General features: G+C 40.3%; 1 protein-coding gene across 4 annotated transcripts in view; it reads left to right on the top strand.

Moving 5' to 3' along the window:
- The window catches only part of TBC1D4 (TBC1 domain family member 4), a 656,292-nt gene that overhangs the window by 623,340 nt on the left and 18,126 nt on the right, over window positions 1-14,826 (top strand). For all 4 annotated transcript variants that reach the window (XM_078657429.1, XM_078657428.1, XM_078657430.1 and 1 more), the window contains one exon: window positions 13,993-14,237. In XM_078657429.1, coding sequence (XP_078513555.1) covers window positions 13,993-14,237 — 245 coding nt within the window. The remainder of the gene's footprint in view (window positions 1-13,992; window positions 14,238-14,826) is intronic.

Here is a 14,826-nt window from a genome sequence, read left to right as displayed (position 1 = left end):
CTTCCTCAATGCCATCAAATTTAATTTTTAAAAATTCAATTCCATCTCTATTTCTGTATTTCACAAAATCAACAACATTACCCATTGATCCATTTACCAGACCTCTTTCAACATGTAAATTCCTTCTTAAAATTATACGGCAGTTCAAGCACACATTCAGAGTCTTTTCAAAACCCGCAGTTTTAGATATACTCTTCTCTAATGAATCCAATTTTGTTTTCAGATTCTCAGACAAAATAATTGTTGATCCCATATGCTCTACTCTGTCAATAGCTTCCAGTTTCACAATCTCTTGCTTTTCTAAATGCAACATTTTGTTGTTGAATTTGGCACATTCTGCAAGAGTTGGCATCAAACATATTCCAGATTTTTTCTCAGTAACTTTCTGAAAAATATTCTCAGGCACAACATCTTCGTCTGGATATAAATTTGTCAGTAATCGTGCATGTAAAGCTTCTTTCCCATGCTCGGTCACTTTTCCAATTCTAACATCTTGTAGAATAGTCTTGTAAACTTCATCCTTTGCCTGACGCATATTTTCATGCAGTTCAGCATAATTGAAGTTTAGCCATATATTGACGTTGCCAATGCTCCCTAAGCACTTCCTGGTATCTTCATGCGTGAGCATTTTGAACACAGGTTGCCCTTTCACTGGTGTCAGCTGCAGAAGATCTCCGAAAACAATGATGTGTTTGCCACCAAATAACACATCATACTCTGTTTTGAGAACTTCTTGCATTCTCAAATGCACAAAGGCAAGCATGACATTGGAAACCATGCTTACTTCGTCAATGATAAGAAGTTTCATTTTCCTCAAGACTCTTGAAACTTCAAAACAAGCATCTCCAGATAGCTTGTGATATTCTAATTTGTTGTCATGCTCCACTGGCAGCATCAGTAAACGATGTAAAGTAATCCCTTTAATGTTATGTGCTGCCAGTCCAGTTGGAGCGGTGACAACACAAGACAGCGATGACTCTGTCCTTTCCTGCAAATAACATGAAATTGCTTTAATAAGGAAACTTTTTCCAGTTCCCGCTTCTCCACTCACGTACAGTCGGACAGGCTTCAACGACGTACATGAGCACTCTTTCTTGTCATGACTTAATCCATGATCAATTTGCATGGTAAGTTCGTCATATATTTTCCTCTGCTCAACGTTGAGTTGTCTTTCCAACTCTTCTAAGTTAACCGCATCCTCCTGAGCATGTGCCATGGCTCTTTCCACTTCATTCATAGCAGTGGCAGCTTCATTTTCGATAAGAGGTCCTCCTAGTGGATCCTGACTCAATGAAGCAGAACTCTGACTGTCCTGAGAACTGTCTCTGGCAATCTCGGCTGCAATCGTTGCTTCCTGCTCAATTTCCACATTCAACATTTCTACATATTTGGGAAAAGCAGGACATTCTATGGTCTCCTTGGCAGCATTGAATGAGTCTTCGTAACAAAGGAAATCTCCAAGCAGTTCCTCTTCTGCACACCAAGACTTAAAAAGTTGCAAAAGTGCTAAATAGAAAAACTCCTTTTTTTCAGGAGATTCGCCACTCAATTTTCGATGGTTTATCAAGTGGCATTTTCTTTGCTTGACCAGACATCCCTCACTTCCTATTACAGTATACACTCCTTTCTCAGTATCTTCTTTAATGTTCCTCTTGAATATGTAATTTTGCAGAACCTCATACAGACAAACATTCTCGAGGTGACTGCTTCGATTTGGATAATATGTATCCAACATGTTGCTCTTCAAAATGTCGGTACTGTTTGGCTCCTTTTCCGCCAAATACTCAATTTCCCGCACAGGTTTCAGAACTCGATTACGCGTTGCAGCAAGACCAACACTCGCCCAAACGATACTCCTGGACTTGGCATAGAGACTTGCTGAAGACAACCGGTCAGAACATTCGTAAGCTCCGATTTCTCGATGCGACAACATCTTCAGACTGAAACTGTACAACTTCTTGCTGAGGCTCTTTTCATGGGAAATGTCCTCCCACATATCCTTCAATTCTGTCTTCTCTTTTTTGGTGATGTAAGATGTCACATACCGAGCCACAGCCATACAGTTATCAGCCACAAACTGTATATCCATGTTAGCATTCCACATGGACAAAATCACCGGGTTGTAGTCGTTGATGTACTTAGACTCTTCGTTCCTCTTCAAATTGTATGTGTTTTTAGGTGATTTCTTCATCACATTATGTCGCAGCGAAGACATCAAACTGTTCACTCTTCCTTTAGAAATCACCGGTCGTGGAAAGCCGAAACGACATTTGGTGTAGAACTTGTCTTTGTTCCGGAATTTACAACGACAGTACTTTCCACATCGATGGCTTTGGAAACGTAGAACTTTTTCTCTTAGGCTTTTTTTCTCCTTTGCGTTTGGAACAGCACACGTAGAATACTGTTCTATGAAACTCATCACTGAGTCTTCTGCATCCGTTCCAAATTTAGGTGCATCCTTGATCCACAGCAACATATGTATATGAGGAGCACCTCTTGCTTGGTACTCCTTCCTCCAGAAGAAATCCAACACCTCTCCAAGAGGTAGATTCTTCTTATTCATGATGAAAGACATCATACCTTCAAATCTATGATTGAAGTACCTACATACATTGACTGGATCCAAAGAGCACAGTTCTCCGGGTGTCTTGAATTCGATGTTTTCTACGTTAGCATTTGCCTCTCGTAGAAATTCAAGTAAGTCTTCCCAGCCATACTCAGCACAGCTCAAAGTGAGGAACCATGTGGGAGTTCCTAAGTTCCTCAGCATACATTTTAAATCACCATGACGACGGTACCAGTACTCATTAGTACCACGCTGACACGCCATGAGATGAATCAGGTGAGAATCCAAAATACTGTCTTGGACATTGACTTTATCCATAAAGTCACTTGCCGAGATGTTTTGCATGTGTATACCACTTTTCAAGATGTGGTTCACTGCATATGACAGTCCAGACAGATCGCTTTCAAACAGGAGATGAAACAAATAAGGAATGCATTGTCGAAACCTAGGATCTCCTGCATACAATCGCAAAGTCCGGTATTCAGAAGCAGGAATTTGATGAGGTCGCTCATCATATCTTCCTCCCTGACCTGTTGGAAAAAGCTGTGGGAAACACCGAGCTTCCAAACTTTCCTCCCAAACACTAATGGGACTCCCTTTCGCTTGTTTCATTTGAAACAACTCAATAGCATTCCCCATGACTTCCTTGGAATGCAAAGGATGAACACTATAATGTTCATATATTTCTTCACTTGTACAGGGTTCTACTTTCTCAATTTGACCAGCACACAAATCGCTATCCTCTTCCTCACTTCCTCTTCTGCAACATATACATTTTTATAGTATTTATTATATTTTTTCAAATACAATGTTGCCCTTTTGACTTTCCTAACATCTACTAAATCTTGCCATATTTTCTTATTCTTTGTCGGAACCCCATTAACTAAGATAACAAGAGGTTCCTCTTCCACTTTTTCTACTCCAATTGTGTTAATGTTTTTCTTCAAATCTAGAGGCAAATAAACAACTCTTCCCTTTAATCCTCTCTGTAAATCTGATGGAGGCAATTTCCCTGTCTTTGGCTCCATTCTTACAATAGCCTGAAAGGGATGGATACTTTGAATCAAAATAGATTCATAAGTATTTAAATCCTTCAATTCAGAAGGAATCTCAACCAATTCCAGATTATTATGAACTGCTCTAGCAGGCATCTGGTTTTGATTTAATTTGTTACAACAATAAGTACACACACGTTGATCCAATCCCAAATCAAAACAATTTTCTACCATCAAGTATGTTGTAAAATCCTTCCATTCACTATTATTTTCCCTTTCACTTTTTCCATATAAATCCACTAACTTAGTCTGATTCTTATAATAAGTGCGTCGACAACACACACAAGTGAAATTTGGCCTCTCACTTGATTTCACCTCAAACGTCGCAATTTCCCTCTGGAAATTATCTGTACTGGAAACCTGTACACTATCTTCCACATTACTCTCTTCTTCTTGGTCAATTTCAACATTCTGCTCTTTACTTCCAAAGTAACAAAACTCAATTTCTTCACATATATTCTTCACATCTATTTCAGAACCATGCAAAAGAGCAGCGCATAATTGTTTAAGCATAATTGCTGGACTCTTAGCATAATACAACATTCTAACTAATTTCCTCACTTTATTATGATGCACTGCTAGCATCCTGAAATGATGAAAAACACTCTGGCATACTCTCCTGGAAAGACAAGCCAGTGAATGACCATGCAAACCTATCACTTCTCTCACTCTGCAAGGATCTAATTCTTGCAACAACTTCATTTTCTGCTTCAAACTTTTCTTATTAAATGACCGTATAAAATCACAAAGCAAATTGATGGAATCCTGTCGTACACTGCAAATACTACTACGCTTCCAGGTGTACACAGGACCCTTAGGACGTCTCCCTAAAACCTCATTACCTAACACCTCTTCTATCTCTGTTCTCACAAATTTTTCTTTTTCAACTGGACAACCATCTTTCACTTCATAAGCTCGACCACTGGTGTCAACTGCATGCACCAAATCATTATCCTGGAAATAACTCTCCTCGTTAAAAAATGCCTCAGAGCTTGAACTATGCATCCATTCTCCAGAAAAAACTTCACAAAAATTACTACGATTAACTATTCTCTTCCATCTACTATTTCTTTTGAAATCATAAATTGCCTTGTTTAGCTTCCTAATTCTATTGATTGTCAAAATAAATAACTTACGTTTAATTTCAAATGCCTGATCAATAACTTTCTCAACTATTTTTTTTCTCTTATAAAAAACCACTTTCTGTTGACCTTTCTTAATATTTTTTAACAAATTCCCAATTATCCTGTTGCGGAACATTCGTTTCCGAATGTCCCTAAACTGTTGTTTCCTTCTACTTTCATGCATAGAGTTATCTCTTACTCTAGCAGTAACATTTCTCATTGGCCTTTCCTTACCATTTGAATTGTTTCTCCTTTTCTGGACTGAAACATTTTCTGTAGTAATATTTTTTTTACTAGACATATTTCCTATGACTGTTTTTGGACTCTTACCCAGTGCTTTCTTGGTGACTTGACAAATCTTTTTGTTAGAGGACTGCTGCATTATTCCATGGTCCTGCTGTCTTTGACGTTTTGCAGCCTTTCTCACTCTTTCTTTGCTTGGCATCCTAAAATCTTAAAATAATCTGCAGTTGAATCTGTGGTAAAATATAATAAAAAATGTTATTAACCACTATTACCCAACAGTAAATTAATAACAGTCATCAAAAACTTAACACACTACTTAAGTATATAATATACTGAAGCCTATCTCCATTTTTTCCCTGAACAGGACTCATCTCTTCTTAACCTTGGATAAACCTCACCTACTCTGTGTCCCCTGCACATAATTAAATGTAAAGGGGCAGATTTATATTAACTAGCACATCCCCAGGGATGCACCAGTTAACGTGCACCGCTGCTCTGCCACCCACGGTGTGCCGCATTTACAATCAGATAGGACAAAGCTACATCAAAACCCTGCGCCTGCTTGAAGCAGGCATAGATCTTGACGCAGGTAGGCTGAAAGCTAAAGCAACAACTAAGTGTCGTGTGCAGAAGTTACAAAAAAGGAAAAATGGCGTTTAAACCAGTAATGAGCCCATGCTAACTTAACACAGAGTAAAAATATCCAGGATCTACATCAGTTTGGGGTTCACGAACCTGGCAGGTACAAGGCACTGAGGCTTTCCACCGTGCATGTCTCATCCCAAATCATATGTTGTTTGTGAATGAAACAATTTCCCAGACCAAATGCTTTGGATTGGCTACTTCTAAAAAATTAAACACCCCTACTATCCCGGAGTTAGAGGAATATGATGGTTGGAGTAATTTTACTCGTTGTCCATTAAAGATTTACAGGCCCTTCTCCGTAATTCTTCCTTTAACATTTCCAGTATAAATCCAAAAGGTTGACTGCTTTGGCAACGTGCCTTATCCACGGTTTAATAACGCTGCCTTTTGCTTTATATAAGTTTTCAAATTGTATGAAATATATACCAATAGGTCGTTATTAACCTTTAGGTAGTGGTTTTCTTCATGAGGTCTGGTCGCTTCCATACACATACAGATTTTCAAAGATGATCAAGAAGTTTATCTGAATGGAGAGGAATGCACTGAGACGCCAGATCATTCACTAATGTGTAGGCACATACAGTTACACGGTTCATGCAACAAACACCGACCAAATATGGCTTGCGTGTTGCAAGGCACACCAGTTCCTGCTATCATCCCCACGTTCAAGTTCTTGGAAAATGGTAGTTATTTGATGCTCAAGAATGAAGATTGTTCTGGGTTAATTAAAAGTATTCATTTTATCGTCACAGTAAATGAACGGGTTATTTGCTGCAGAAATGTTCTATTTCCTCCCACACATGAACATAGGGAGTTTTCAATCTGGCCACAAATACCAACCTTGGGAGCACATTTCAACGGCATGACAAGAATAAGAGCTCTTTTGTCTCAGAGAGAGGTGGCCTTGAGTTCGGCCCGTGAAACTTTCGTGCTTCACATAGCGAACACCCGTACAGAGGTGCAGACCCTTTTCAATACAGATTTGCCTTTCCATTTCAGCAAGATGGTTCAGACTATCTCTAACGCGTCCTCCACAAAGGGCCTGGCGCACTTTTTTAAAGTTATTACCAGTGGTCTCGTGACTTCATTTGAGAAAATCTTTGGAGTCATCCCTGCTTTCTTTCATTCTATTTTTTCCACTCTGCTTCGTGGATTCCCATTTTTACTTGCATTACCAGCGGACGCTCTTGTGCTTTTTTACATTTTTAAATATGGATGTCCCTCCTGTGCAAGCTCCCGCCCTGCAGCTGCTGACACTGTTCCGCAATCGCATGCTTGAATATTATGGCACAATGCCGTTGGCGATATTAAGCACGGCATATGGATTATCTTTTCGATTCTCCTACTTCACCTGTGTCCAGGCTGTATTTCACTGCCTGACCTGTGATTTCGATTGGGCCATTGATTTGTGTCTCTGCGGACCGGTTTCTCCTGACGTCGACTTTAATCAGCTGATGACTCCTATCATTACTCACGAGTTGGTTTGTCCTGGCGAAAGGATTATGGCTGTGGCATTGATGCATGGACTAATTGGTCCCTGGAATTTACTGGCGACAACACAGTCTTTCTTGGAACAGAGCTTTCTTGAAAACCCACCGAGATGTCCTCTGATGTTGATAGAGGATCCGGTGCTGGGAGAGCACGTATGTTCTTTTCCGCTTTTAAATTGGATGGCTGAACTCTTTTCGGATGAAGACGGTGACTTCCTATTGGAGGCTGTTGCAGCTTATTTTGCATACACAGTTATGTCATAGACCTTTTTCATGTTTGATATGCTGAGTACTAGCATTTCATTGACAATTCATTGACTTATTTGTCAAGTTTTTATTATTTAGCTTGCCTATTGGCTTAAGACTCGATAAAGTACTTGGCTGTTTTATTTTTCTTTAGCATTACATTTTCCTAGTTTTTAATGTTTTACCTTGCGGACCGTCCACATATAAACTTGCAATCTGCTCTCATGAGATGGCACTTCTATTATCTTATTCAGTTCGTTTCCGGATCATGGGGAGGTGTCATCTAGGTCCTGGATATCTTTACACCGTGTTAAGTTAGCATGGACTCATTACCGGTTTAAACACCATTTTTTCCTTTTTTGCAACTTCTGCACACGACACTTAGTTGTTGCTTTAGCTTTCAACCTAGTAGTTCATCGTGATTTACATGACAATAATATGTTATTGCTCTACTATCTGCTTTACTTGTTAAACTATATCTGTACAGCGAGTGCTGAAGTTTCAAGAACCACACGATACAGAATTGTTATGAGGTCTGATCTCCACGACTTCATACTCATAACATAAGTGCAGCTTCTGCCAATTCTGGGCATGAGGCGGGTTTTATATTGCTTTGCCGAACACACATACACAACAGTTGATGCGGTTCACATGAAGAGAGAGCTGGTGTATGCTGATGTGATTCCTTCAAATCTAAGACACTAAAGTATCGGCACGCCCTAAACCAACACAAAGAGACCTTCTTAGCAAATAATATATTATGTGTATTAGGGAGGGTGAGATATAAGCAGCCGCGGGCCGTGGAGGGAGTTACGGTGGGGCAGGGAGGCGGGGAGGGGGAGGGGCAGGGTGGAGCCCTCTCCACCCTGCCCCTCCCCCTCCCCGCCTCCCTGCCCCACCGTAACTCCCTCCACGGCCCGCGGCTGCTTATAAGTGTTGCTAACTCTTATTCATTTACAGCATGTTAACATACTGTCACCATTCGCTTTTTATGTACTACTAACTATGCTGGTAATTTTGCTACTGATAATATGTGTACTTGTATAATCTAAGATACTACGCCTGAGAAGGCGGCATTAGTAAATAAACATTTCAAATACACATGTGTTCTTCTTAACTCCATGTTCTGGTTTCTAAGAAATATATAACGACCGACTGTTCATGAGTTCCACGTATCCTGAGGTACTATAAGTTCATATTCTGGATTGTCTAAACATTGAGAGTTTGTTATATCCAATGTGACACTGTACCTAGCTTGCTAAGGGGTTTTGATTACTAAGGTGAGTTTTGGGACACCCTAATTCGCCGAGGTTCCAATCCTCTGTCCACAGTTCTGTGTGAGAACAGAAACCCTGCGACAGGGGCACCCCCGACCCTTGCTGGAGCTTCATCACACTTGCGATACAACTCCAGCAATGCGCCACCTTTACGGCACAGATACATCACGCATCTGTGCTGTTTTTGCCCCATGATGCGCCGCATTGTAAATGCAGCACACCATAGGTGACGGAACAGCGGCACAGAATGACTAACACATCCCTGGTGATGCGCCAGTCATCATAAATCTATCCCTATGCTTCTTATCTTGTTAGAGATGAACCGCCATATGTATCATCAAAGTTTTTTGCATTTCCTAAATAGCGAACTTTAAGGAATAAATAGCGATTCTTTACCATTCCTAGTTTGCGATGAGCTATTTGCTAATTACAAATTACCCATTCATTTCCATGCAGCAGGAGGCCCATAGGAATGAAGGTGCAATTTGCGATTAGCAATTACCTCATCGCAAATTACGAATTTTTCCGAGGGTGCAGGGGTGTCTCAAGAACACCCTGCTGCACCCCTGAAAAAGAAATTTGGGGGCATATGGCGCACATAAATTTTGAAAACATTCCTTTACCTCAAAAACGATTTTCAACTCATAATTTGAAAACACTGCACACGGGGAAATGACTTAAAATGTCCTTAAGACACATAAAAGCGTTTTTTGATTGCCTTTGCAGCATGTTTCAGTCACCTTTAACATGCCTATGTAACGCAAACATTCAAAATCTAAATTTCCCATGCACAGGTGGGAGCATATTTACAAGCAATTTGCTCCACAGACAATCTTCTTACGTTGAAATGGAAAAAATAACATCAGAGACTCTCAATTACCTTATAAAGAAGCAGACACCATTATGTCCTTCTCATCAATATTAAAACCATTGCTTTTTCTCAAAAACGATTTACAAGTCATAATTTGAAAACACTCCACAGCTCCTATGCACATAAAAGCCCTGTCAGTACTAATACTTCACATTTTCTCCAATTACAATTTCTCAAAGAAACAAAATCTATTTGTAAAACACTTGAGACAAAGCAACATTTGAAAAACACAACTTTCTTCATAATTTTCTCCTTAAAGCACACTATTTTCTATCTAAATTAAAGAAATCTTTTCTCACCTTAGCAAATACTTTGAGTTTCAAAACAGTCTCAGAAACACACCAATTTGTCTTCAGCAGAGCAAAAGGTATGCACTCCAGAGTCTGCAGCTATCAAAAGCACAGAAATGCTGTAATTCCTCACACATATCTCTCATGTCACCCAATCAAAACTCTTCCCTCACTTTTTTTCAAAGCAAAACCCTTCCCCCCTCTGCCCCCTCTCTGCTTTTTCTGCATAGCAACCACCTCTTGCAAGACCTCTGGTGTTTCCAAGTTCACACAACAATGTTCCAATTGAACTCTGAACTCTCAGTGCACCTGCATATCCAGAGCATTCTTTCATTTAATGATTTTTTCTTCGCCACTCAAAATACATCTTTCAAGGAACTCATCCATGCACACTAACTTTCTGTTTTCAGCAATCAAAATCCACCAATCACTCTTACTGCTTCATTAACACAGAAACTCCTCAGTTTTTTTCATTTTACACTCTCATTTTTTCAACTGCCATTTCATTGCCACACTTCATCTGACTGCAGGAGAACCTTCTCTCGCCATGTTTTCTGTCTGGATTGTTGGACATAGTTATATCTATTGGGCTCAAAGGTACGCTGAAAACAGGAATTTACCTAACCTCAATTTACAAGATGTGGAAATTAAGTGGTTTGGCCACAGAGGATTAAAATGTCACCAATTGATACCATTGGTGAAAACCTTTATGCATTTGCCAAAACCTGACCTGTTAATTGTGCACTGTGGAGGTAATGATTTGGGCACTTTGACTGCGGTAGGTCTGGAAATGCTTTTAAAGGACACCTTTGAGCAATTGATGGCACTTTTTCCTCAGACTGCCTTGGTATATTCAAATATATGCCAAAGACAAAAATGGAGGTGGTCGAACCAATTTTGTCCACAAATTGAGAAATCGAGGAAGCATGTAAACAAATCTGTTTCAGCTTACATGAGAGACCATGGAATGGGCTCCCTGTACAACAATAACTTGCGTTACTACATGCAAGATATCTACAGAGGAGATGGAGTTCACTTCTCAGATGAGGGCAACAGAATTTTCACTCTGAATTTAAGACTTTGCATTGGTACCTACTTATAAGTACCTAAATGTACCATAAACCCAAAAGCTCTTCTCAGAGCTACCCTACATCTGATCACTCACAATTATTATTTTACTCTAACTTTTTTCACTAATTTTCAAGAAAGTACGCTCCCCAGAACGCTTCCCGGTTCGCGAACCGGGCGCACTCCACGCAAAAAAACTAAAAAAAAGGTATATATTTTTTTTGCCCTGCGAGACCCTTTCAAAGCCTCCACATCAAACCTAGGGGGTCAGGGACGATCTACTATGCCCCCTTATGGTCATTTGCCCCTTCGCTTTGGCCTCCTCTTGTCTCTCGATCCTACCGAGAGACAAGATGGCGGCCGCTACGGACTGTTTGGAATGTTTACAGACGCCGAAGAACCAATCAGCTTCGCAAACCTCCGTAACGCGAAAAGTACGCGAAGCGGAGCGCTGTTACAGATATATATCTTTTTTTGAACGTTAATTTCTCAAAATCCACTGGAGCACATATATTGAGACCTAGCAAAGGCACATCGGGCTACCAGTCCCTACAATTTTGCCAAGTTTCGTGCAAATCCATTCAGCCGTTCGATTATTATTATTTTATTTTTTTTTGCTCCGCGGGGCCCTTTTAAAACCTCCACATCAAACCTAGGAGGTCAAGGAGGATCTACTATGCCCCCTTATGGTCATTTGCCCCTTCGCTTTGGCCTCCTCTTGTCTCTCGATCCTACCGAGAGACAAGATGGCGGCCGCTACGGACTGTTTGGAATGTTGACAGACGCCGGAGAACCAATCAGCTTCGCTTCACAAAGCTCCGTTGCGCGAAAAGTACGCGTAGCGGAGCGCTGCCCGGTCCGCTGTTACAGATATATATCTTTTTTTAAACGTTAATTTCTCAAAATCCACTGGAGCACATATATTGAGACCTACAAAAGGCACATCGGGCTACCAGTCCCTACAATTTTGCCAAGTTTCGTGCAAATCCATTCAGCCGTTCGGGCTAAAAGTGAGGCCAACCGCCCTATGGAAATTAACATGGGAAAAACGCGTTTTGGGACCCCCCTTTTTTCTCGGCCCCCCCTTGACGAACCCCCCCAAAATTTTCAGGGGCTGCTCAGAAACAAAATGTGCCATTTTCCTGAAAATTTCAGCCAATTCCGTCCACAAACGCCAAAGTTATTAGACATAGAATTTTCAAAAATCCCATAGAGAAAAAATCCTAACTATATATACCTACTGGCGACCGCCAGTAGGTAATATATATAGATAGGTATATATATATATATATATATATATATATATATATATATATATATATATATCAATATCAACACAAAACCCTTTCAGGCAGAGAGTGACCCATAAATTATGCAAAAAAGAAGTTTAGGTGGAAAGCAGCCCCTGTAAGAGCACTCTCAACACCAGCGACACTCTAGATCTGCTCACCTCAAATGTCTGTTTTTCTATCAAAGTTTTTAAGCATAGGATTAGCACAGTGCTATCCATGCCGAGATAGAAAATGACAAAGTCTTTTGCAATTTGTACAGCAAAGTTTTTAAGCATAGGACTAGTACAGTGCTGCCCTTGCCGAGCTGTAAAATTACAAAAGCCATTTATCACTCCAGGCACAATATTACAGCTTTGAATTAGTGAAATACCAACTCAAGCCAACCTGAAATGAGTAAAAGCAACCCCTGACACAGTGTTTCACTCTAATTAGAGCTCTTCAGAGAAGTATAGCTTTGTCCAGACACAAGGGAACACCCAGTATTAAGTCAAAACAAAACCCTTTCAGCCATAGAGTGACGCATAAATTATGCAAAAAAGAAGGAGAGAACTCTGGGTAGTTCTCAAGTTTAGGTGGAAAGCAGCCCCTGTAAGAGCACTCTCAACACCAGCGACACTCTAGATCCGCTCACCTCAAATGTCTGTTTTTTCTGTTTTAGCAGATTTACTTCTATTCACAAACATTTTCTTTAGTACGCCTTGTATCTGTACTAGAGAGACGGTTTCAGATGACTTTTAAGTCTCCTGTTCCCTCTGTAGTTATCCATAGTGGCGAGCTATTCATTGGAGAATAGGATCCCATTTGCAAACACACATTTTTCCATGTTTTTTTTTCTCCACAAGGAATTTGATTTTCCCCAGTGGAGAATCCCCTTGCCCTACATCGCATCAAATCTGGGGTGGATTCATTCCCCACCCTACCCCGGAAAAAGTTAATTTAGGCCTTGGCTAGACTAAAGTTCTTACAGTTTCCAGCGTGGAAAGGATAATGAGAAGTTTGCGAATGCCGCCAATTGTCAACGTTTGTGGGCGTTCACTATCTTCCTCGGCTAATCACGCCTTGGAACGCTCAGTCACACCTGTTGAGCGTGATTTGAACATGTGGGGAACTCTAGCAGAGAGCTCTGCGCCTTTAAACAGGTTTAAACCTTACACCTGCAAGTCTTTGTGAATTCCTGGCAGGCACATTTACTTTTATGCGTAGGGTCCAAAATGTCACAAGTGAGTAAACCACTAATAAAGGTTTAATGTGCCAAGCATATTTATGAAAACTTTCCTTCGAGCCAGCAGTAACAGCCCTCACTACTGAAAAGAAATAAAAGAAGAAATCACAGGTGAACTTCCATGCGGACGTAAATGGTTATAACGTACTCTACAGTTCTGTGCTTCTTAGGGCACATGAATCTATCCCTTTAGTTTGTCTGCAGAGAATTTTTTAAATATTTTTACCAAATAAAATCCAATCTACAGTCATCCTAAATAAAGAGTCGTTTTTGGCTTCATCATCTCTCTGGTGGATTAAATGGGTCGTTCTTATTAAACAATTATGTACAGTCTCAATAACATTTACTTGACTTGGATAGAGTTACATTTTCTGATGTTTGATATTTTCTGTGATGTGCATTATAGATATCACAATGCAGGCATTTGCTGTAACGGGCAATTTTGTGCCATTTTAATAAGAACATAATTAATGTGATTTCATTTGAACCTGTAGCCTTGTCTTATTCAAAAATAAAATACAATATATTTATTGATGTTCTGTTGGGTTTGTTGTTGTTTGATTTTATCAATTGCATGTCCTTTTGTGTTTTTCCCTGTAGGTCGGACGTTTCCAACTCACCCGTACTTTTCTGCACAGCTGGGAGCGGGGCAGCTCTCCCTGTTTAATCTCCTGAAAGCCTATTCCTTGCTGGACCAGGAAGTGGGCTATTGCCAAGGCATCAGTTTTGTGGCTGGCATTCTTCTCCTGCACATGAGTGAAGAGCAAGCCTTTGAAATGTTGAAGTTCCTCATGTATGACTTGGGCTTCCGTAAACAATACCGACCTGATATGGTGTCGCTGCAGGTAAGATTCTGAACCTTTATCTAGTCACAGAAGGTTTCACTAGACGTGAACCCCATGTATTTGTTAATCATGTGTGGTGCAAGCTAATATCCTCTTCACCCACTGCAGGCATGGTATTGCTTGGCAGCGGGGACATAATCATTCTCATTGCTACCGGTCAGTGATGGTTGGCAAATTACAGCAACAGTGTTGGTCTTCATATTTATTTTGACCAATCAGTGTCCTTTTAGATGCCGTCGACCAAGACTACGTGTTGATCTGCACAATACCACGCTGTCGTTAGAAACTGGCCACTTGAATGGTTTTGCTCCTTCCCATCTGAAAGAAAATGCCACTACTTCTGTGTACTTCTTAGGAGTTTCCAGATAACATAACCTTCTTCCTCCTTTGTTTAATATCTATCTGGCTACATAAATTACTAGCTTTAGCCTTCAGCTCTTCACATGAACCAATCCCTTTCAGATCATGGTCAGACTCATTGACAATTTCGAGCACAGATCTTCAAACTTTTTGATGCCGAGACCTCCTTGTAAACTTTTTTTGGCATAAGGACCCCCCTTCTGACAAAAATTTCTAGAACCTTGTGTGC

Source organism: Lissotriton helveticus, chromosome 8 (assembly GCF_964261635.1).
Source record: "Lissotriton helveticus chromosome 8, aLisHel1.1, whole genome shotgun sequence".
NCBI classification, from domain to species: domain Eukaryota; kingdom Metazoa; phylum Chordata; class Amphibia; order Caudata; family Salamandridae; genus Lissotriton; species Lissotriton helveticus.
The sequence above is the reverse complement of the archived record's forward strand: the minus strand, read 5'-3'. Positions and strand labels throughout refer to the sequence as shown.